General features: G+C 40.1%; 1 protein-coding gene across 2 annotated transcripts in view; it reads right to left on the bottom strand.

Annotated features, from left to right (window-relative positions):
- Nucleotides 1-815: 815 nt before the first annotated feature.
- tesmin.L (testis expressed metallothionein like protein L homeolog) overlaps nucleotides 816-21,550 on the bottom strand; it is a 31,827-nt gene continuing 11,092 nt past the window's right edge. For both annotated transcript variants that reach the window (XM_041590016.1, XM_018257672.2), the window contains 5 exons: nucleotides 14,160-14,231; nucleotides 13,559-13,661; nucleotides 6,106-6,243; nucleotides 4,140-4,246; nucleotides 816-2,095 (listed from right to left, as the gene is read on the bottom strand). In XM_041590016.1, coding sequence (XP_041445950.1) covers nucleotides 1,927-2,095; nucleotides 4,140-4,246; nucleotides 6,106-6,243; nucleotides 13,559-13,661; nucleotides 14,160-14,231 — 589 coding nt within the window. In that variant the 3' untranslated portion in view covers nucleotides 816-1,926. The remainder of the gene's footprint in view (nucleotides 2,096-4,139; nucleotides 4,247-6,105; nucleotides 6,244-13,558; nucleotides 13,662-14,159; nucleotides 14,232-21,550) is intronic.

The raw sequence follows: 21,550 nt of genomic DNA, 5'->3' as shown, positions 1-21,550 counted from the left end.
GATACTTTGCAATGAGCTGCTCAGTGGCCTCTGAGCAGCTCAACAGCTGCTCAGAGGCCACTGAGCATATGAGTGTCGCAGACACTTTCCAAGATGGTGACCCCCTGTGACATGTTTGAAGTCCTGGATCATTAATGCTATTGAGAAGCTGAAACTTTAGGCTGGAGCAATAAGTTCAGTATATAAAATATGGCATTTTTAGCCCTATTCATTTTTAGGGTTTAGTTCTCCTTTAAGCCCATGGGGAAATGCAATTCTCGCAAAAATCAAAGTGTTTTGCTTCTGTGCTACAAAGCTAATAAATACTCAAAGTGACCCCAACATAGAAGATCCAAGTCAGCCACAACATGTGCAATGGTCCTAATGAAGGTCATGTAATAAAGATCAAACAGATTTCTTTGGCCATTCTACCTCATGTAGATTATTGTGTTCTGTCATGGAGACCTAGCAATAGGCCAGGAACTATTTAAAGAATGGCTCTTAAAATAATATTTACTCTAAAAAGCATACACGCTTTCAAGTACTATGACCAGTGGCGTAACTAGCTATACAGCAGACCTCGCGATCACAGGGGCCAGACCTCAGGGTCGGCTGCTGCAGCATAGTCCCTTTTCCCCAACACCTTTCCAACCTTTGATGTAGTGGTGTGGCCGGTAGATGTGGTGTGGGTTGGGAGAGAGATGGGGAGGAGGAACTGTTTGCTTTGGGCCCCCTCAGGAGATTTTTTTTTCCGGGGGGGGGGGGCGGAGCACCCAAATTATGCTGCTGACTATGACACACAACAATAAACAGAAAAGGAGATGACAAAACACAAAATTTTAGTAAATCGGTACAATATGTTTTGATGACAATACCCTTTTAGCATAAGATGCTATTATGCTATTAACTATCATTTGCTGGATATGATCCCAGTTTGTTGTTCAAAAGCACTAAATGGAGTAAAAGTAGCAATATTTTATTGGCAGAATATCTGGCATTTCAAACAATTCTAACTGCAAAGAAAATATATAAATATGTTAATATGATGACAGAACCATTTATTAGTATTCAGTTTACTGCACTGGCCAAGTGAACACAATAGTATTTATATCAAGAAATAGGACATTTAATAACTTTAAACATCATGTGTGTGTTTAAATCTGAACTCTGATAAGTTCAGCCAGAAATTTTGAACTGGGCCAAAAAATGATGGCTCTGTGCATTCCTACTATCATTCCTACTATCAAACTGTCTCTGCTTCAAAGAATATTCACACTGAACTAAAATAGTATCCATGAAAAGGAAAGTAGCACCTAAACAGGGTATATTTAAAGAGGATCTGGAACAATATATAGAATCTAGTATAACAAGTTATAGAACAAAGGTATTTATTTGTTTATAGTCATAATGTCCCATATGTGACATTGACTTGGTTTATTAGTAAAATATTAGAGTTGGCATAGTTACAACATAATTGCCATTCACTGACAAAATAGCCTCTGTTAGCATCAAACAAAGCATTTTGATATTGAGCCTTAAAGTCCACACTACAGTGGGTTTAGAAGTATACTGAGTAGGAGCTTTGTTGGATATATCAATTTCAAAAGAAAAGTGTTTTTCATTTGCGCCACAATCCTTTGTGATAATGCGCTACTGTATTATAAAGCCTATAAAATTATGCCATACATATGTGCCTCAATATCTTGCCCTAAAAGTATTTTAATTCTGAGTCATGCATTAAGGGAGTGCAAATTCTCCTTTGTGGGCAAGTTACCAAGGATCCCCAGAGAAGGAGAAGGGAGCCTTTAAAGGGGCATAGACACCATACACCACAATTTACCTTAAATATTTTTTTAAATGTTTTAAATATAACTAAAACCGTAAATAATCCATATTCTTTCATATTTGTAAATTGATGTGTTTTCATTGACATTGAAAGGTGTCTCTTTAGACCTTAGGGTGGAGAATCTGGGTTAAGCATTTGCCAAATTCTTCTATTATCCTATGTTCAGCCAGACAAGTTGAGCATCCTTCTTTTTCTGCTTCTTCAGCTTGCGCTAGGAGGCAAGCACATGTAGCTTCCACCACTTCCCCAGAAATGCAGAACAAGTTAATACTATAAAGAAAGAAATAATAAGGTGACTGATTTACAGTTGTATTCCTTAAGAACAAACATTTTTCTCAATGTATTAGTTAGCTTTGTGTATCAGGAGTAAGGCACTGTGTGCTGAGACCAAATGGAGACCTGCAATTAACGCCTACTTTGTTATAGCGCTCTTGCTGAATTACGCCTATTGTAATTAGCTCACAACTAAGGGGTATCCAAGTGTATACCCATTCCAGTCCTTATGCTGCCCCTTACACTGTGGGGGCAGTTACATGCTATACGCTACTCAGTTCCATTGTAGTGCAAATATTTGCATTGGAAAGCGGTGAGAGCAATTATATAAAAATAGTGCATAGTGGATAAGCAGGGCATTCTGTGACAGATTTTCCCCCTCTCTGTAAATGAGAACCGTAATCTACTTGATACCTGGAACTTGGAATTGGCTCCCAATATTGCCAGAATATACAAATGTTAATTTTACAAAATGTCTCCTCTTCAGACCCCTGATCAGTAGTGAAACTGTACAGCAGTGCTGTGCAACTTCTGTATTTCTAAGGGCCAGAATTCTTCTGGCCTACATGGTGGAGGGCCTATAATGGAAACCAGTGTTCAGCACTCCCCCCTGCTTTTAAATAACACCCACTTTGAACCACACCCATGTTACCACAAGAACTTTTCAGACCATATCCACATTAATCCTGGTAGCACACCAAAAAACCAAATGGTTGGTGCTCACTGCAGGGATATCACTCATCATTAAAGGGGAACTATCACGAAAATGAAAATTGTATATAAACTTCATCATACTGAAATACAATCAATTAAAAATTCGGTACCGTTTCTAAAATAATCAAGTTTATGTCCACTACCCCTCTCTCAGCATCTGATCCTCTTCATTCTCTCTTCATCCAGGAGTTGGGTGTCAGATGAATGATCCAATATATCTTATAGGGGGGCTCCTTTTGCCTAGAAGATGTATTAGAGGTCATTCTATTAAAATCACCAGACATCATGTCTCTCTACATGCAGGATTTGTGCTAAAGGCAGTTATTTTGTTAGATTTTGTTTGTACTGGAATCAGTTATTTAAGTGAGCTCTAATACATCTGCTAGGAAAGGAAGCCCCCTACAAGATATATTGGATCATTCATCTGACACCCAACTCCTGAATGAAGAATGAGGAGAAACAGATGCTGAGAGAGGAATTGTGAAGATAAACTTGATTATTTCAGAAACGATGCAGAATTTTTAATTGATTGTACTTATAAAGTTTCTTACTTCAGTATGAGGAAGCTTATATTACATTTTCACAATAGTTCCCCTTTAATATGTAAAAAATGTAAGTCATATTAAAACATACACTTAAATCCGTATGCTGTGGATAACACAGCAACCCCCAAGCACATGATTAAACACCTTAGGGGCCCCTAACAGCAATTTACAAATGCTAACAAACCCCCCAGAACAAACTCCTACTAGGCTCCTACCCCACAGGAAGCATAAGCAGGCAGAGTATGGCACACACAGGGAGCATAGGGCAGGCATAATATGGCACACACAAGGAGCATAGGGCAGGCAGAGTATGGCACACACACTAAGCATGGGGAAGGAATAGTATGGCACACACACACAAGTTTACACAAGGTAAGCAGTCAAAGCAGGCAGACTTTCTTGTGGGGGGCCACACAAAGGGGGTCGCGGGCAACCAGTTGGACAGCACTGCTGTAGAGGATTTAAACCCCTACAACCACAAGGAGATTTTGAGGACCAGGGGGTCTGCAATAAGATGTGAGAGAGTGTTATACAAGTCGTACCGGGTTGAATAATCTATAGAGGTCAGAGAATGGAGAAGGCAATGGCTCAGTGAATCTCAGACCACAGAATAGCTTCAATCTCTCCTGCATAAATCCATACTAATAATAAATGCTTAAGTGTCAAAACCATAGTATGTGCTTTGCTTTTACTATTCATCTTACATGTGAACGATGACTGTGTTTGTTCTTGCTTTACAGAATTAATTCAGTTGAACAAAAAATATTCTTAAAGTGACTTACCTTCTAGAATCTAAGTAGCATTGCATGTTCATAAGTGATTTAAAATCTAGGCTTTTAACATTTTTGCATCCTACACATTTACATACAGAAGAACAAGTTATTTTAGCCTGAAAAGTAAGAAGGACAAAACCAGACATATTAGTCTAATAAATGCATCTAATATAGCTTAACAAATAAAGATCATTTGTAGGATTTACCTCATAATCATACCATAACACTGATTTTCTGAGTAGGTGATTTCTTAAAGGGGCGGTTCACCTATAAAGTAACTTTTATGTTATAAAATTACCAATTTTAAGCAACTTTTCAATTGGTTTTCATTATTTATTTTTTTATAGTTTTATAGTTATTTGTCTTTTTATTCTGATTCTTAGCAGCTTTCAAATGGGCGTCGCTGTCCACTTCTAAAAAAACAAATGCTCTATAAGGCTACAAATGTATTGTTATTGCTACTTTTTATTACTGATCCTTCTATTCAGACTCTCTCCTATTCATATTCCAGTCTCTTATTCAAATCAATGCATGGTTGCTCAGGTAATTTGGGCCCCTCTACATCATACTAAAAGTTATCTCAAAGGTGAACACCCCCTTTAAGTATGTGATGTTTTCGTTATTAAAAAATGTGCTTCTGTCCTGTTCAACATCCACTTATTTTTCTGTATCTCCTTCTCTAGAATGTATGCCTAGTTCTTAATAAGGATGCACAGAATCCAGGATTCAGTTTAGGATTCAGCCCTTTCCAGCAGGATTCGGCTTTGGCCAAATCCAAGTGCCTATTCATGTGACTTTTCATCATACAAACAAGAAGGGTAAAAATTTGTTACCAAGCACATGAATTTCTTTAGCACTTCTTATTCCTAATTCGCATATGCAAATCAGGGTTTCTATTCAGTTCAGGAAGACCAAATCTTACACAAAGGATTCGAGATTTGCCAGAATCCCAAAATCGTGGGTGTTCTGCATCCCTAGTTCTTAGACACTGGTATTTCTTCCAGTGTTCATCTGTGGTGAAATGGATGATTTTAGAGGTGTATTTATCAACGGAGTTCACTATTTGATACATAATGACGCTAAAAATCCCATAGGGATGACTAGAAAGTAGTAGAATTTCTCTGTGGTGAGCTCTGATTTACACATTGCACTTTTGTCCTACAATTCCTTTTGTTACTATTGGTTTCAGAGATAAAATCTGCCAGTCTAGTAAAATGTGATTTATCACTCCAGAGAATGTTTCCACTCTCCAGAGTCCAATGGCTGCTTACCCATAAAAACAAAAACATGGTTTTGACAAATAGGTGGTGTTTCTTCCAGAAACAATTTGGAACTCTGCAGTGCCAGCTGAGAACATGCAATTTTAGAAGGGATGCCAGCATACGTTTGGAAATATAACAGATCCTTTATAAAATGCAGGTTAGGGGCAAAGTGCAAAATATTTACACAAACTGCTGGGTTTGTTTGTACATCTGCACCCTGCCCTGCACTCTAACATAGGCCTTCAACAGAACTGTATTCATGAGGAAGGCACAAATCACAGGTAGTAAGAACAAGGCTGACTTGCACTACGCAGAGTTGCAGTTTTGCAACCCTTATTGCTCTATTAATTGCATCTGGGGTCCTTGTAAATTACCTTTGTAGTGTGTATGTACACTCTATAATACAAATAGACTTTGAAAAAGTGGGGATCCTTATGGAAAACACTTGAATTGTCTTTGTATCATTTATAGTGGAGATGATAAAGGCCCACAAAAACATAAGTCTTGAGTAAGTACTTGACAAATGTACCAGTTTGTTAAATCAATCAATAAAACGATAAATGTGCTATATTCTGAAGTTCTGTGCTATATTCTGGTCTCAGCGTTGATCCGACGCGACGCGACTGTCTAATGCATTACCTCTCTTCATACAAGAAAAGCTGTTAAGGTGCAATATTTTTGCAATTTGTCAAAAGGATGAAAGCGTTACAAACCTCATAACATTCACAGTAATTCTTGAAACAGCCAGATCGCTTGCAGTTGCATCCTTTATGGTGTCGAGGTGTAACATCTCCTGTTTTTCCTTTTTCTATCTTAGGCTGAAATGCATCTGGGTTTCGATCAAGGCATGCCTAAAAGAGTGTAAAATTGTGCATACAAAACAACAAACAGGTACCATACTTAACAGGCTCAATTAGGAGGAAAACTGATTTTAAAGGGCAAATCAACCCCAAACTAAAAATTTGCCTAAGAAAAGAAAAAATAATTGTAAGCAACTTTCCAATAAGCATTTATTATAAATCTCCAGTACTTTTTTTTTTTTTTAAACTGAAATGTTTTATTGATTTTTCCAATGAAAAGAAAAAGATCAACATGTCATTGCATGGGTGCAGTTACAGAAAATCGTAAAATATCAGTAAGATGGGGAGTAAATGAAACAATAGAAAAGGAGAAGAAAAGAAAAATAAAAGAAAAACAAATACATAAATAAACAGATAAATAAGGTAATAATGGCGGCTGGGCTAGTTATCAGAGCAAATAAAGACAATGGTCATAGGCATGTCCAAGATTGTAGGTAGCTTGGGGACCCAGAGGGAAAGTCAACAGATTATACTTGCAATGCTGAGAAAAGCAAGGGGTCATTTTCATATGCCAACCAGGGTAACCAAATCTTATCGTAGGCCTCCAGATCATTCTGTAGCATATAAGACATCCTCTCGTTAGTTGCTATATCAATTATCTTAGTTTTAAGCATGAATATGGGGATGGTAGGCTTTTTCCAGTTGCGAGCAATAATCAACCTGGCGGCTGTGAGGATATGTTGTGACAGTCTATGAGCCGAGTTGGGTAATCAAGCTGGTTTCTTTCCCAGGAGCATGGTGGTTGGGTCTTTAGGGAAGTCAGTGTGTAGAATTTTGGACAATAGTTGTGTGATACGATCCCAGAATATTGAGACAGTTTTGCAAGTCCACCATATGTGAAGCATTTTGCCTGTTTCTTGGCAGCCCCTGAAACAAAGCGGGTAGCAAGACGGGTAGATCCTGTGTAGTCGTGATGGCACAAGGTAAGTTCTGTGCAGAAGCTTGATTGAGGTCTCTCTATTGGAAACACGGGTACTTCCCAAATTTGCTGTGAGCCTGCATTGAGACCATTGCTTAGTTGAGATTGTAGTTTGGAGGTCTTTTTCCCATTGCAGCATATATTTATGTTTGAAATTTTCGGTAGGTAGTTTGTTGAATAGTTTATACATTAGACTGAGGATGCCTGGTGCCAGTGGTGCTTGTCTGCAGATTGATTCAAAGCATGATTTCGTGAAGCAATTGTCTTTGCATTTTTTTGCTTGTAGATGGGCGTAGTGGATGAGTTGCGAAGCTCTAAACAACTCCTGTTGGGGTGGATCGAATTTTTGCATTAGTTGTTGCATAGTGAGTGGTTTGCCGAGTTGGACCAAGGTCTCCAGCGTGGTCACACCTTTCCTCAGCCACCATGCATATGCCTTTTTAGACTTTCCTGGTGCGAAGTCCGGGTTGTTAATTATTGGGCTGAGGAGGGAGGGGAGCGAAGTCATTTGGGAACTCTTGCGATGTTCTATCCATAAGTGTAGCATGTCCAACGTGATAGGGGATGCTTCGGTAAAGCTTTGTAGGGGAATTTTGTTGAGCCACAGGACATGGTTGGTTAGGTGTGGGTAGAGCAAGTAATTTTCAATCTGGACCCATAAAGGGGCAGCTTCTCCTGCATGCGAAGGAGCCCATTGGGCAAGTCTTGCAGCTCTATAGTATTTAGTCAAGTTTGGCACCGAAAGTCCTCCATTCGATTTGTGTAAGTACATAACTTGTCGCGGTATACTTGTTTTTTTATTTTGCCAGATAAAGTTGTTAATGGCTGTCTGTAATTCTTGGATATCAGCCGTTTGAACAGGGATGGATAGAGTTCTGAATAGGTAAAGGATCTTTGGTAGTAGTACCATTTTTACACAGTGGATTCTGCCGATCCAAGAGATTCGGTGTTTATCCCAGGAGGAAAGTTTCTGCATCAAAAGGTGTATTAACGAGGGGTAGTTAGTCTTGTATAAAGTAGAAAGAGAGGCCGTTAGTTTTACTCCCAAGTACTGTAGGTATTCATTCCTAGTGGAGAAACCAAAGTTCAGCTCAATCAGTTTAATCATTGGTTTTGGAAGGTTACAGGGGAGCATTTCTGATTTCTCTGGGTTGATCTTCAGGCCGGATAATTTCGCAAAATGTGATAAAACATTAAGTAGATTGGGTAGGGATGTAAGGGGGTTAGTCACATGCATGAGTAAATCATCAGCAAAAAGTGAAAGCTTGTATTCTTTACCCTTTACAGTAAGACCCCTGATATCAGTGTTGTCCTTGAGTGCTCTTGCTAGAGGTTCCATCGCTAATGCAAAAAGGGCAGGGGAAAGAGGGCATCCCTGTCTCGTACCTCTCTGGATCCTGATATTGCCTACCTTCCTAGTAGAGGGGAGTTTGAGGTAAGCTTGTGGATCCTGGTAATATGCTTTCAGCGTATTGACTAGAGTAGATCCTAGACCAACTCTTTCTATAAGGGAAAATAAATAGGGCCAGCTAAGCGTATCAAAGGTTTTTTCAATATCTAATGCCAGGAAGCAGGTTGGGGTTTTATTTTTGTTCTCATATGCTACGAGGTTCAGGAATTTCCTAATGTTTTCTGGGGCCTGACGGGTAGGGATGAAACCAATTTGGTCTTTATGGATGGTGGATGGTAAGACCCTATTTAGTCTGTTCGCTAAGATGGTGGCTAGTAACTTAATGTCCAAATTGAGTAATGATATCGGCCTATAGTTTTTGGGGTTTAAGGTATCTTTATTAGTTTTCGGGATAATTGAGATGCTAGCTTCATTCATTTCGGGGGTTTGCCGCTGGTAATGTGTTGAAATAATTTCTGGAGGTGCGGGATAAGTTGGTTCGCTAGTTTCTTGTAGTACAATGAGGAGAACCCATCGGGGCCTGGGGCTTTACCCATCTTTAAATGTTTAATCGTGAATTCTATATCCTCATAAGTAATATCTTGGGTCATGATCTGTTGTAGGTCCTCTGAGAGATGCTATGGGGCATACTGATTCAGAAAGGCCTCCATCTCACCTGGTTGTCCAGGGGAGCTGGAGGTGTATAGCTTTTGAAAGAAGGAAATAAACGTGTCTGTTATTTTATCAGGATTCAAAGAGATTGTACCATTAGCCAGTCTGATTTTTTGGACTTGTCCCTGACGTAGTTCTGACTTAAGTAAGTTAGCTAGCATTTTGTCAGCTTTATTTGTGTACTTGTAAAATTTGTGTCTAGTTTTACGGATAGCCTTCTCGGCTTGTTCTATTTGGCATGCGTGGAGTTTTTGGCTGGTCTCATCTATCAGCTTCCTATTAGGTTTCGAGGGGTAAAGTCTATTAGTTTGCTCCAGTGATGCTAATTCGGTTTCTAGACATTTTTGAACCTGTAACCTCTCTTTCTTTTTGTGAGAAGCATATTTTATTAAACAACCCCTGATGTAGGCTTTATGTGCCACCCAGACCCAATCTATCGATGCATCAGGCTTTAAATTATCTTGAAAGAAATGTTTTATCTCCTGTGAGATAAAGTTTATGCATTCAGGGTCTGCCAATATGCTTTCATTTAATCTCCAGGTGGGACGCCTAAACAAGGGCACTTGTAAGTCAAGTGTGGTCTGTACTAAGTTGTGATCGGACCATGCACATTGTATGTGCTTAGAGTCAAGAAGTGAGGGGGTGTCGGAAGCATTAACCAGGATATAATCAATTCTGGAGTAGGAGTTGTGTGTGTGGGAGTAGAAGGTATAATCCCGAGTAGAACCAATAACCTCTCTCCAGGAATCAATAAGCTTGTGTGTATGGAGTAGTTGGTCTACCCGCTTAGTGATTGTCTTGTATCGCACAGGGTGGTTAGACAGAGATCGGTCTAGTATATGGTTGAAGGATAAATTAAAGTCTCCAGCCCAAATGAGCCTGGTCTTGTTTAAGTCTGGCAAAAGGTTACAGAGCGAGTCAAAGAATTGGAGCGGATCAGCATTTGGGGCATAACTGGAGATGATTGTATAGTGCTGGTCATATAGCGTACCTTGAAGTATGATATATTGACCATCAGCATCAAGATTTGCATTAAGAGTGATAAAAGGGAAATTTTTGTGGATAAATATAGCAACGCTTCTATGCTTGCTAGTGGTGGAAGCCAGATAGTGGGTGTGGTAATGCTTGTGAAAGAATTTTGGGTATGACTTTTGAGTGAAGTGCGTTTCCTGGAGGCAAAGGATATCTGGAGAGAGGTTTTTGTACATATTAAAAGCTAATCTCCTCTTATTTGGAGAATTGAGGCCCTGCACATTATGAGCGATTATTTTAATCCCCATAATCTAGTGTGATGATGGTCCGCTTACTGTCAGCTAAAGAAAGCATGAGCTCAATTCTCCAGCAAGAGTATACATCAGTAACAATTGAAAACAACGTTAAATGCACTTTATAGCCCAGCCGCCAAAAAAACCCAACAAAATTAAGAGAAATGCTATGCGAAAAATTTAGTAAAAATAGAAGAAATAAACAGAAAATAACAAATTTGCATTGTAAACATTTCGCTACCATGAAGTTCCACCCTACGGAGGTATCCACGGCAGAAATGTTCTCAGGGGGGCAGCAACATCCCGGGCCCGCTGAGAAACGTCATAGGAAAAAGATGAGAGAAAACGTCCAGCTAACTTGGCTGGGGAGAAAGGAGAACAACTGTAGTGAAGGAAAAAAAACTGTAAACCCTGTGCAGGGAGAGAGAACATCAGGGAATGTGGAAATTACCCACGGCGTGGGTTGTTGTGGAATAAGTTCCAAGAGAAGTGTCAAGTCGCGGCCAGTTCTGGTCTTTGGCGATTAGGTCGTTGATCTTTAGGGGGAGACGGTGGTGAATGGTGCTTTTGTTGTTTGGCTGGAGGAGTGGAGGCCCATTCAGGGTCAGGTTGTGGGGAGGTTGATGAGGAACGGCTGTCCCTCGTGGAGTTTGAAGCAGAGGATTCCAAAAGAGACAGGCCAGCTTCCAATGTAGTGACTGATTGTAGCTTCCCGTTCCTTTGGAATTGCAGCGAGAAAGGGAATCCCCACCTGTACTTTACTTTGTGTTTTATCAATAGAGCAGTTACCGGTTTCAGCATTCTCCTCTTTTGGAGGGTAATGGGGCTAAGTCCGCCTATAGTTGCATTTGATGCGGTAGTGAATCCTTGCCCGCGGTGCGCGCTGCCTGAAGAGCCAAATCTCTTACCTCTACAATGTCTCTGGGGAGGTTGGGGTCGCGAGGACGGCCCAAGGCTCTGTGGATTCTTTCAATATGGAGGCGCCATTCGGGTAGATCCGGTAGCAGTTGCAATAGTGTAGCATCCATTAGGCTCGTTAGTTCGGTAACAGTCTCAGGGACTCCCTTAACCCGTAAGTTTCCTCTCTGTGACCGGTTCTCCAGATCCTCCAGCTTCTTCTTCAGTTGCGCCATTTGGGCCTGGTGCGCAGCTATCAATTTCTGGTCTTCCTGGAGGGCTGCCACGTGGCCGTCTGCTGTGTATTCCAGCCTATCAACTCTGTCTCCCAGTTCACGAATTTGCTGAGAGAATTCGGCAACCGCTGCCTTGAGTTCGGTTTTAAATAGTTGCTGTACAGCTTGTAGTGCTGCCTGCGTGTCAGTACCTGTTGTCTGCTGTTCAGAGTCCAAGTTCTGTTCTGCACATGGAGATAAAGATGGCCGCTGCGAATGGTCTGTTGTGCGCCGTTAAACATTGGCGGAGTTTGAAGCTGTTGCTTTTTTTCGCAGACGGCGGGGCGATGTTGCTGGTCAGGACAGGTTTGCAGAGATGTAGAGATTGTGTCTCGAGCGGTACTGCAGCGTTTCTCGCCTAAATATTGCTAGGTTCAGCGGGTCGGGCACGGAGCTCTTACAGGCACATCCTTCCTGTTAAGCTGCGCGCATGCGCCCCCCCATCTCCAGTACTTTTTAAAGTTATTTGTAATAACAATTTGAAATCAGCATTTACATTAACTCCTGGTTGTTACTTTTTAAGCAATGTTGCAAAAGTCTTAGTTCCCCAGAAAAGACAGGTCTGTTCATCAGCTGGTTTGTCTTACATTGTATTAACAGTCTCAGTCACCAGAACAGGTGAGGAATGCACACTCAAGGATAAATTCAATCTATTTTATTCCATCAAAAAAATATTACAAAAACATTGGCCCCATGCAATTAAACCATTAAGGTCTTCATCAGGGGTAAAATATCCACACTTTTTATCTAATCCCCAACCAGCCAATGTCGCTGTTACAACTGTTCTGTTTGTAACAGCATTATAAAGGGATGCTCCTTTTCCCTTCCACATACTCTTCAGAGGTATGATATCAAATACAGAATAACATGCCAATCCACCCATGTTGTATATATTATTATCTACCCCTGTGGATTGTACTATATGGGGAAAACCATACAAAAATTGAAGGATCAATTTCTCAAACACAAGAGTATGATTAGGCTTGGCAAAGAAACTACTCCTTTGGTACAACATTGTAAGGAGTCCAATCATAATGTCTCATCCTTACATGTCATGGGTATAGATCAGATGACCACAGCCATTGGTGTTGTTGATAAAATTATTTAGCCACATCTCTTGCTCAGGCTTTGCATATATCGACAGACTTCTCTTCACTCTTTAGTAACCCCCTCCTCTACATTTAGGATCCCACACACCTCGTCTCCTCAGATGTTTCTACATCAAGTTGACCTACCTTGTGTCTCCAGATCATGGACACTTGCTCTGATGGATGCCATTAATTCTATATTGCCACATCGGACCATGTGATTGAAATATTAATAATATTAATATTATAATAGACATTATGGTTGGACTCCTTACAATGTTGTACCAAAGGAGTCGTTTCTTTGCCAATCCTAATCACACTCTTGTGTTTAAGAAATTGATCCTTCAATTTTTGTATGGTTTCCCCCCATATAGTACAATCCACAGGGGTAGATAATAATATTTACAACATGGGTGGATTGGCATGTTATTCTGTATTTGATATCATATCTCTGAAGAGTATGTGGATGGAAAAAGGAACATCCCTGTATCATGCTGTTACAAACAGAACAGTTGTAACAGCGATAATTGCCTCGTTGGGGTTTAGATAAAAAGTGTGGATATTTTACCCCTGATGAAGACCTAAGTACTGGAGTAATTTTGGATTTGGTTTTTTAGCAGCTTTGGAGCATCATAAATATCGAAAAATACTAGGGTTTTCCCCCCTTTAATTATTTGGATTTTTTCCCTTAAAAATTTGACCAGAAAAAAATCAAGGTTTAATAAATAGGCCCCATAATGTAAACATGATAATTACATGGATTATTTAGATAAAGCAAAGCATCAGCTATATGGATTTACCTTAACAGCTTTGAAGCGTTCAAGCCCATGTTCTGTATTGTTGTAACAATTGCTACAGTTACAGTTGTTGCACAAATCTCCATTTGCAAAGCAATCACAATATCTACAAAAATCATATATATATACAATGTTTCTAAATCATATATTTTCAGAATGTCTAGATAACGTGTACATCTGTTTAGCTGTACAAGACCCCACCCAACACTCCATCCTTATTAATATAAACACATGTCTGACCCACCCCCTCTCTGACATCACTGAAGGGGACAGGAAAGGCAGGAGTATATAAATAATTCACAACAGGTCAATCTACATTGCTTAATGGCAAGGGACATTCAGAGAACGGGGCACTTTCCTATTGGAAAATTGGGGAAATAACCCCAGTTAGTTTATAAGTATAGGATATGAGCAACACCTATCCTTCTTTGCTTTAATGTCTGCAAGTATAATATTCTATTATTCTATTATTTATTTCAGCTTTGTTCTGGCTCTCTAGGATCCAGGAAATGTAAATAAACCTGTACAGTTAAGTATTAGTTAATTGTATTCAGAATGACTAGACTAGAATACAGGTATTATTAAATAATGAAATGTTACTTACAGTTTTAGACACTGAGATCTGGTGCAGTTACAGGGCTTTTTTGTCTTACTACCCCAACTAGCAACTTGATTTCTGCAAAGTGTAAAATAAATTATGGCAAAATTTGATTAATTGCCTTTAGTTCAATTAAACTAAATAAGTTATAATTGTTACATGCATTTCTCTAATACAGGTATGGAACCTGTTATCCAGAATGCTCGGTACCTGGGGTTTTCAGGGTAACGGATCTTTCAATAATTTGGATCTTCATACCTTAATTCTACTAAAAAATCATGTAGACAATAGGTTGGATTTGCTTCCAATAAGGATTAATTATATTTTAGTTCAGATCAAGTACAATGCACTGCACAAGGAAATCTTTTTGAAAAATGTGGATTATATGTATAAAATGTCTATGGTAGATGGCCTTTCCGTAATTCAGAGCTTTCTGAATAACGGGTTTTGTGAATAACGGATCCCATACCTGTACTAAATAAAAGCTATCATAGTGTCATAAAGAATTTCACTTTTATGTACAACATGCAAACAGCTGTAATATTATTTCAATTAATCATATATAATATAATTAAGTATAATACATACTATATTTATGTTCAAAAACATCTACGGCTGACTGTCTATACGTCTTAAAATGTTGCTCAGAGGGGTTCACCTTTAAATTAACTTTTACATTAAACTTTTAAATTAACTTTAAATATGATGTAGACATTGATATGCTGTGGTAATTGGTCTTTTTTTTTATGGTTTATGGTTATTTAGATTTTTGTTCCGCAGCTGTCCATTTGGTATTTTAGCAGCTAGTTGGTTGCTATGGTTCTATTTACTCTAACAACCAGGCAATGGTTTGAACAAGAGATGGCAGTAGGAGAGGCTCTGTATAGAAAGTAAAAATAAAATTATAGCCCGAAAGAGCAACAGTTTTGGCTGATGGGGTTAGTGATCTCCATTTAGTATGTTATATAATGTTCCATTCTTAGCAACCTTTACATCACTCTTTTTTTCTCTTATCTATTATTTTATCTTTTCATTTAAAGCCTCTTCTTTTCATTTTCTAATCTCTTATTTAATCCAGTGCCTGGATGCTAGGTTAAATTAATTCTTAGCCACCAGATAAGTGTTGAAATTCCAAACTAGAGAGCAGCTTAACCAAGACCCTAAACATTTTTTTTAAAAAAGCATATAAAACAAAAAAATTAAGATCAATCGCAAATTGTCTCAGAGTATCGCTCTCTGCAACACACCAAATATTGATTTGAAGGTGAACAACCCCTTTAACTAAAAAGTAATTTAGTAATTCAGTTTGGGGATGCAATTTGTTTAGCTCCCCCAGAGACTCTAATTGGTAAACTGGAACCCGTGGCCAGCACTCCAATGCAATGCAATGGCCCAGGGTACATGTCTGCACTGCATTCTCATGTTTCTTAATTTCCCAGTGGTACTTTGGACCAGTCCAGAATTAGCGCATTTCTATCTTAACTGCACTGAAAATGTGCTAGGACAAGGTACCCCTAGAATATGAAGCAACATGGTAGCACTGCAGATTAAACATACAGTACATTTTTTACAGAACTGGAGCGATGACCGGGTGTCCAGCTATCTGTGAATTTGACTTTTTCTTGTTCTTTGACACAATGCTCACAGTATAGGGGCTGTTGTTACTGCGATTCAAGTTTTTTTCTTGCATTAAAACTCACATGCGCCATTATAATTTCAAATCGAGTATTTATTAAGATAAAAAAAAAGTGAAAAACTTGAAAGTAAAATGTCAGCATCAAAAAGCCTGAGAAGCCATGTAGAAGTCAATGGGAGTTGTACTAGGCAATATTACAACAAATTTATTAAATTTGAGTTTTTCCAGTTTTTTGAGCTTGTAAACTCAATTTTTTCGAGATATTAGAGGCTTTTTTCTCAATGATTTTATCCATTCAAGTTTTTAAATTTGGATTTTTACACAAATAAGGTAACGTTTGTGGGGGGTTTTTTTAATGGAAGAAGAAAAAAAAAACCTCTAAAATTACACAAATCCGAATTTTGATGTACGGCTCATTAAGATTTAAATCAGAGAAAAAAAACTATTTTTTTTGTTCTATATGTCTTCATCAGTCCATCTTAAACTAAGCTTTATTATTTTGTTCATAAAAGCCAAGTAGCAGTGCAGTAAATGTGTATGTAACGTATTCGTCAATCAGGAACCTTTAGGAGGCGGCGGGTACACTCAACGCCCTTTTGGGGCCCCGGGCTTTCTGCTGCGGAACCAAGGAGAAGTGTGTTTGGTAGCAACAAGTCCGAAATGAGGTACCGCCAAGGATTAGACAAAAAATGTGGTCAATCAGGCAGCAGGAATCAGGCAGCAGGAATCAAGGTCAAAAACAGGCAGGAGTCAAAAAACAAAGTAATCAAATAGAAAGTCACGTTTCAGCAGGGTCTGTAAACAGAAGCCAGCTTGGGCACTGTCAAAATGGCAATTTGGCTTTTTAAAGGGAATTTTGGCGCCAAAATTAAAATTTCATGCCGAATGATGATGTCATGATGCAAGCATCACGACGCTGGCGAAGTGACGCCAGCATCACTACGAAGATTGGTAACGTCAGCGCTGGACATTCCACCTCAACCCAGAAGAGATGCACCGGGAGGTAAGGAAGCAGGAGGATCTCCCGGCGTGTCTTACAGTGTATGAGGCTTTATGATAGAGGGAAGTTTATTTTAGGGTATAGTGACTTTGATACTGAGTTTATTCAGAATTGTTGCCATAGCGCAAGGCAGGACTTCTTTTGGTTTAGGAGACAGAAATAATCATGAGTACCAGGAAATTAAACCAAATATGGAAACATTGACATTTTTATTCAAAAGAGTTGTTTTATCACATAACAATATCTTTTTAATATACATTTTTTCCAAGCCAAAGGTAAAAAAAACACTTGGGATAACTGAACCCTTTACATGGTTACAAAAGTAACACAAATATACCATCATGCCAGTGTAGATTATACTATTGTATCTGGGTTTCCTTGAATCCAGGCTTGCCAGTTAAGTGCCCCCCAGTAAAGGTTTAAATAAAGCTTCAAATCAGAGCAACATTCTAAATGCATTTGAGTTTTATCTTTCCACCATGCAATTTAATTAAACGTAGGATATTCCATATTGATTAGTTAATATATAACATATACATCCTCAAAATATGAAGGCAACAACATTTGTATTATTCAGGGATGACTGCAATCACATTCCAAAGATTCATATTAAGTTTACCAACATTAAAACAAATACACAGCCTTTACTAATCTGCTTTGCCATCCCTCACCAATCTGTTTAGAAAAGATTAAAACAGTGCCTCTAGCAAGCTGGCGTCAAGAGAGAGAGAATGCATGAGTTACAAAAAAACAATTGGGCTTTCAATTGCCATGAAATCAATGCAAACCAAGTTAGAGTAAACAGCGGGGTAAAAAGAAAGTAACACATCCAATAATGGATTTGCTCTATTTGTACCTTAGGTGCAATGACCAAACATAAAAAAATCTATAAAATTACTGCACTGATGTCGTATACATTACAAAAAGTGCTAATAGCAAACTCATGTTACCCTTTGTGTCCTGGTATACAGAAGTCTTATCTGTTCTGAATGCATGATCATAAATATCGAACAAACATATTTTGTTGGTTTCAGTACCATAAGACCTGGTTCTAGTATTGATTACTGTCCCGGATTGTGGATGTCATGTCTAGTTGGTACATGAACTGCTCCTAGTTGCACTTCTTTTTTACCTTTTCCATTTGTGCATGTGTGTCCTTTCTTTAGCATCTCAATTCATGCCATAGAATTCCCATATTTTCTATTCTATCCCTTTTCTCTTCCTCATTTGATGTCATCATATGCCATTCTCTTCTTCCTCCCATTGTGCATTTATCTCTACCTTCCTCATTTTCCTTTCATTTCCTTTTCCCCTATGTGTCATTATCATAATTTATTTTCCCCACTCCTTTTTCCCCACTTTTACAGTTTCACTCATTGACCCTTACCTCATGTCATTCTCTCATCCTCCCCTTCCCTCATCCAAATGTGAAATTCCCACTTCTGTTCCCTGTTCTGTTCTTTATATATATATATATATATATATATATATATATATATTTTGTGGGGAATAGCTCAAAGCAGCCGGTAGGGCTCAGGTAAAACAGTTCTTACAGAGGAGACAGGAGGCTTGGGTTTGCAACAAAAGTGAAACAGGCTCCTGCCTGGGGTTTTATTGTTCAACCAGACAACTTAAACAGGCACAATTTCCGTGCTAAACAGTCAAATAATAATGTAAACCTCACCGGTTTGCAGTGTTACAGTCCATAGGAAAGTTCCTTGCGATGGTAACAAACATTTGCCATTTGGAGTTGCAGTCAAACACACAGTTTGTTCACAAAACACTTCACAGCGTATGTTCAGAGGTTCTCTCTGACTCCCAGTACAACACACACCCACTCCCCGCCAGGCTCCCTTAAACAGCCCCACCTGCGGACTAATTGGGCAGCATACTGAACTATATCCTTGCTCCAGGGTCCTAACCTGTCTTACCCTGGAGATTTAAAGGAGCCAATACCTCAGGCTGGGTGCTATATACCTCCCATCATATACAGGCAGCCTATTGGGACATAGCTCTTTGTCACATACCTCCCCCCTCTGTTCGAACCCGGGGTTTCGGACACCATTAGCCACCATACAGTGGACCCTTGACAAGGCATCTGCATTACCTTGCAGTTTGCCTGCTCGGTGTTCCACTGTAAAATTGAAATTCTGCAAGGAAAGGAACCAACGTGTGACCCTTGCATTTCTTTCTTTTGCCTGTGACATCCAGGTTAAGGGAGAGTGGTCCGTAATGAGCACAAACTGGCGGCCCAGAAGGTAGTACCGCAAAGCTTCCAGTGCCCATTTAATTGCTAAGCACTCCCGCTCAACAATACTATAATTTTTTTTCTGCAGGGGTCAACTTCCTGCTCAAGTAGACCACTGGATGCTCTTCTTCCCCAACTAACTGTGACAATACCGCACCTAATCCAACACCAGAGGCATCAGTTTGCACAACAAATTTCTCTTTGAAGTCTGGTGCGACCAACACTGGATCTTGGCATAAAACCACTTTCAAATCATGGAATGCCTCCTCTGCCTCTGGACCCCACTTAATCATTGTGGACCCTTTCCCTTTGGTCAGGTCGGTCAAAGGAGCAGCCCTGCTTGCAAAATTTGGAATGAACCTACGATAATAGCCCACCATACCAAGAAAAGTACGAACCTGCTTTTTAGTGAGTGGCTGGGGCCAGTCTTTAATTGCCTCCACCTTGTTCACTTGAGGCTTGATAACACCTCTCCCTATAGTGTACCCCAGATAACGGGCTTCTTCCAAACCTAGGGCACATTTCTTGGGATTTGCCGTCAGGCCTGCTTCTCTAATGGAATTTAGGACGGCCTGTACTCTGGGGAGGTGACTTTGCCAATCCCTGCTAAAAATGACCACGTCATCCAAATAAGCAGAGGCAAAATGTTGATGAGGTCTAAGAATTTGGTCCATCATTCTTTGAAACGTGGCTGGGGCCCCCTGGAGGCCAAATGGCATACGAACATACTGGAAGAGCCCTTGTGGGGTAGAAAAGGCTGTTTTCTCCCTAGCTGTTTCTGACATTGGTACCTGCCAATACCCTCTAGTTAGGTCAAGAGTTGTTATGTACCTAGCAGGACCTAGTCGTTCAATCAACTCGTCAACCCTTGGCATAGGGTAAGCATCAAACTTTGAGACTTCATTTACCTTCCTGAAGTCATTGCAAAATCGTATAGACCCATCTGGTTTAGGAACAAGCACAATGGGACTATTCCACTCACTTACAGACTTCTCAATTACCCCCAAATCCAGCATCCTCTGCACTTCCTCGTCGACTGCCTGTCTACGGGCCTCTGGGATCCGATAGGGCTTAAGGCGGACCCGAACCTGAGGATCAGTAATGACATCATGTTTTATCAAATTTGTACAACCTGGTATGTCAGAAAACACCTCAGTGTTTCTTTGCAGAAACTCCCTGACTTCTTGCTTTTGTGGCTCTGACAAGGTTTCAGCTATTTTCACCTTTTGTATACCGTCCTGGGTAGGAGGAAGGGGTTGAATTATAGCCGTGAGGACTTCTCTGTCCTTCCAGGGTTTTATTAAGTTTACGTGGTAAAGCTGTTCTTTCTTCCTTTTATTTGGTTGGTAAACTTTATAGTTCACCTCACCTATTTTCTCGATTATTTCATACGGGCCCTGCCACTTAGCCAGGAACTTGCTCTCAACTGTTGGGACAAGAACCAATACTCGGTCCCCAGGGTTGAAAGTTCGAACCTTAGCTGAACGGTTGTAAACCCGACTCTGGGCCTTCTGTGCTTGCTGCATGTGTTCCCTGACTATGGGCATGACTGCAGCAATTCTATCCTGCATGAGGGTAACATGTTCCACCACACTCTTATGGGGTGTTACCTCTTGCTCCCAGGTCTCTTTTGCTACATCCAAGAGACCCCTGGGATGACGACCATACAATAGCTCAAAGGGCGAAAAACCTGTGGATGACTGGGGCACCTCTCTAATGGCGAACATAAGGTATGGCAGGAGACAGTCCCAATCCCTCCCATCCTTATCTACCACCTTCTTTAACATGTTTTTCAGGGTTTTGTTAAAGCGCTCTACCAACCCATCAGTCTGGGGGTGATAAACAGAAGTTCTTAACTGCTTAATTTTCAAGAGCTTACATAGTTCCTTCATAACCCGAGACATAAAGGGTGTACCCTGGTCTGTGAGGACTTCTTTAGGAATGCCAGTGCGGGTAAACATATAGAACAGCTCTTTAGCAATATTTTTGGAGGCTGTGTTTCTTAAAGGGACTGCCTCAGGATACCGCGTAGCATAATCCATAATTACGAGAATATACTGATGGCCCCGAGCTGACTTAACCAGTGGCCCTACCAAGTCCATTGCAATTCTTTCAAATGGGACCTCAATGATAGGCAATGGCACTAGAGGGCTACGGAAGTGAGGTACCGGGGCAGACAGTTGGCATTCTGGGCAAGAGTCACAATACCCCTTCACCTCCGCAAATATACCGGGCCAATAAAACCTTTGTAAAATTCGCTGTTGGGTTTTCTCCTGACGTAGGTGACCACCCAGGGGGTGAGTGTGGGCCAGGTCCAAGACCATTCGCCTATAGGGCTGGGGCACTAACAACTGCTCTACCACCCCCCCTTGGACTTTGTCAACCCGATACAGTAAATCTTGACTGACAGAAAAATGAGGGAATACACTCTCAGCCCCAGGTTCCTGAGGTTCACCATTAATTACCTTAACATTTTCCCAGGCCCTATTCAGGGTAGGGTCCCTCATTTGGGC

Source organism: Xenopus laevis, chromosome 4L, assembly GCF_017654675.1.
Source record: "Xenopus laevis strain J_2021 chromosome 4L, Xenopus_laevis_v10.1, whole genome shotgun sequence".
Classification (NCBI taxonomy): Eukaryota; Metazoa; Chordata; class Amphibia; order Anura; family Pipidae; genus Xenopus; species Xenopus laevis.
The sequence above is the reverse complement of the archived record's forward strand: the minus strand, read 5'-3'. Positions and strand labels throughout refer to the sequence as shown.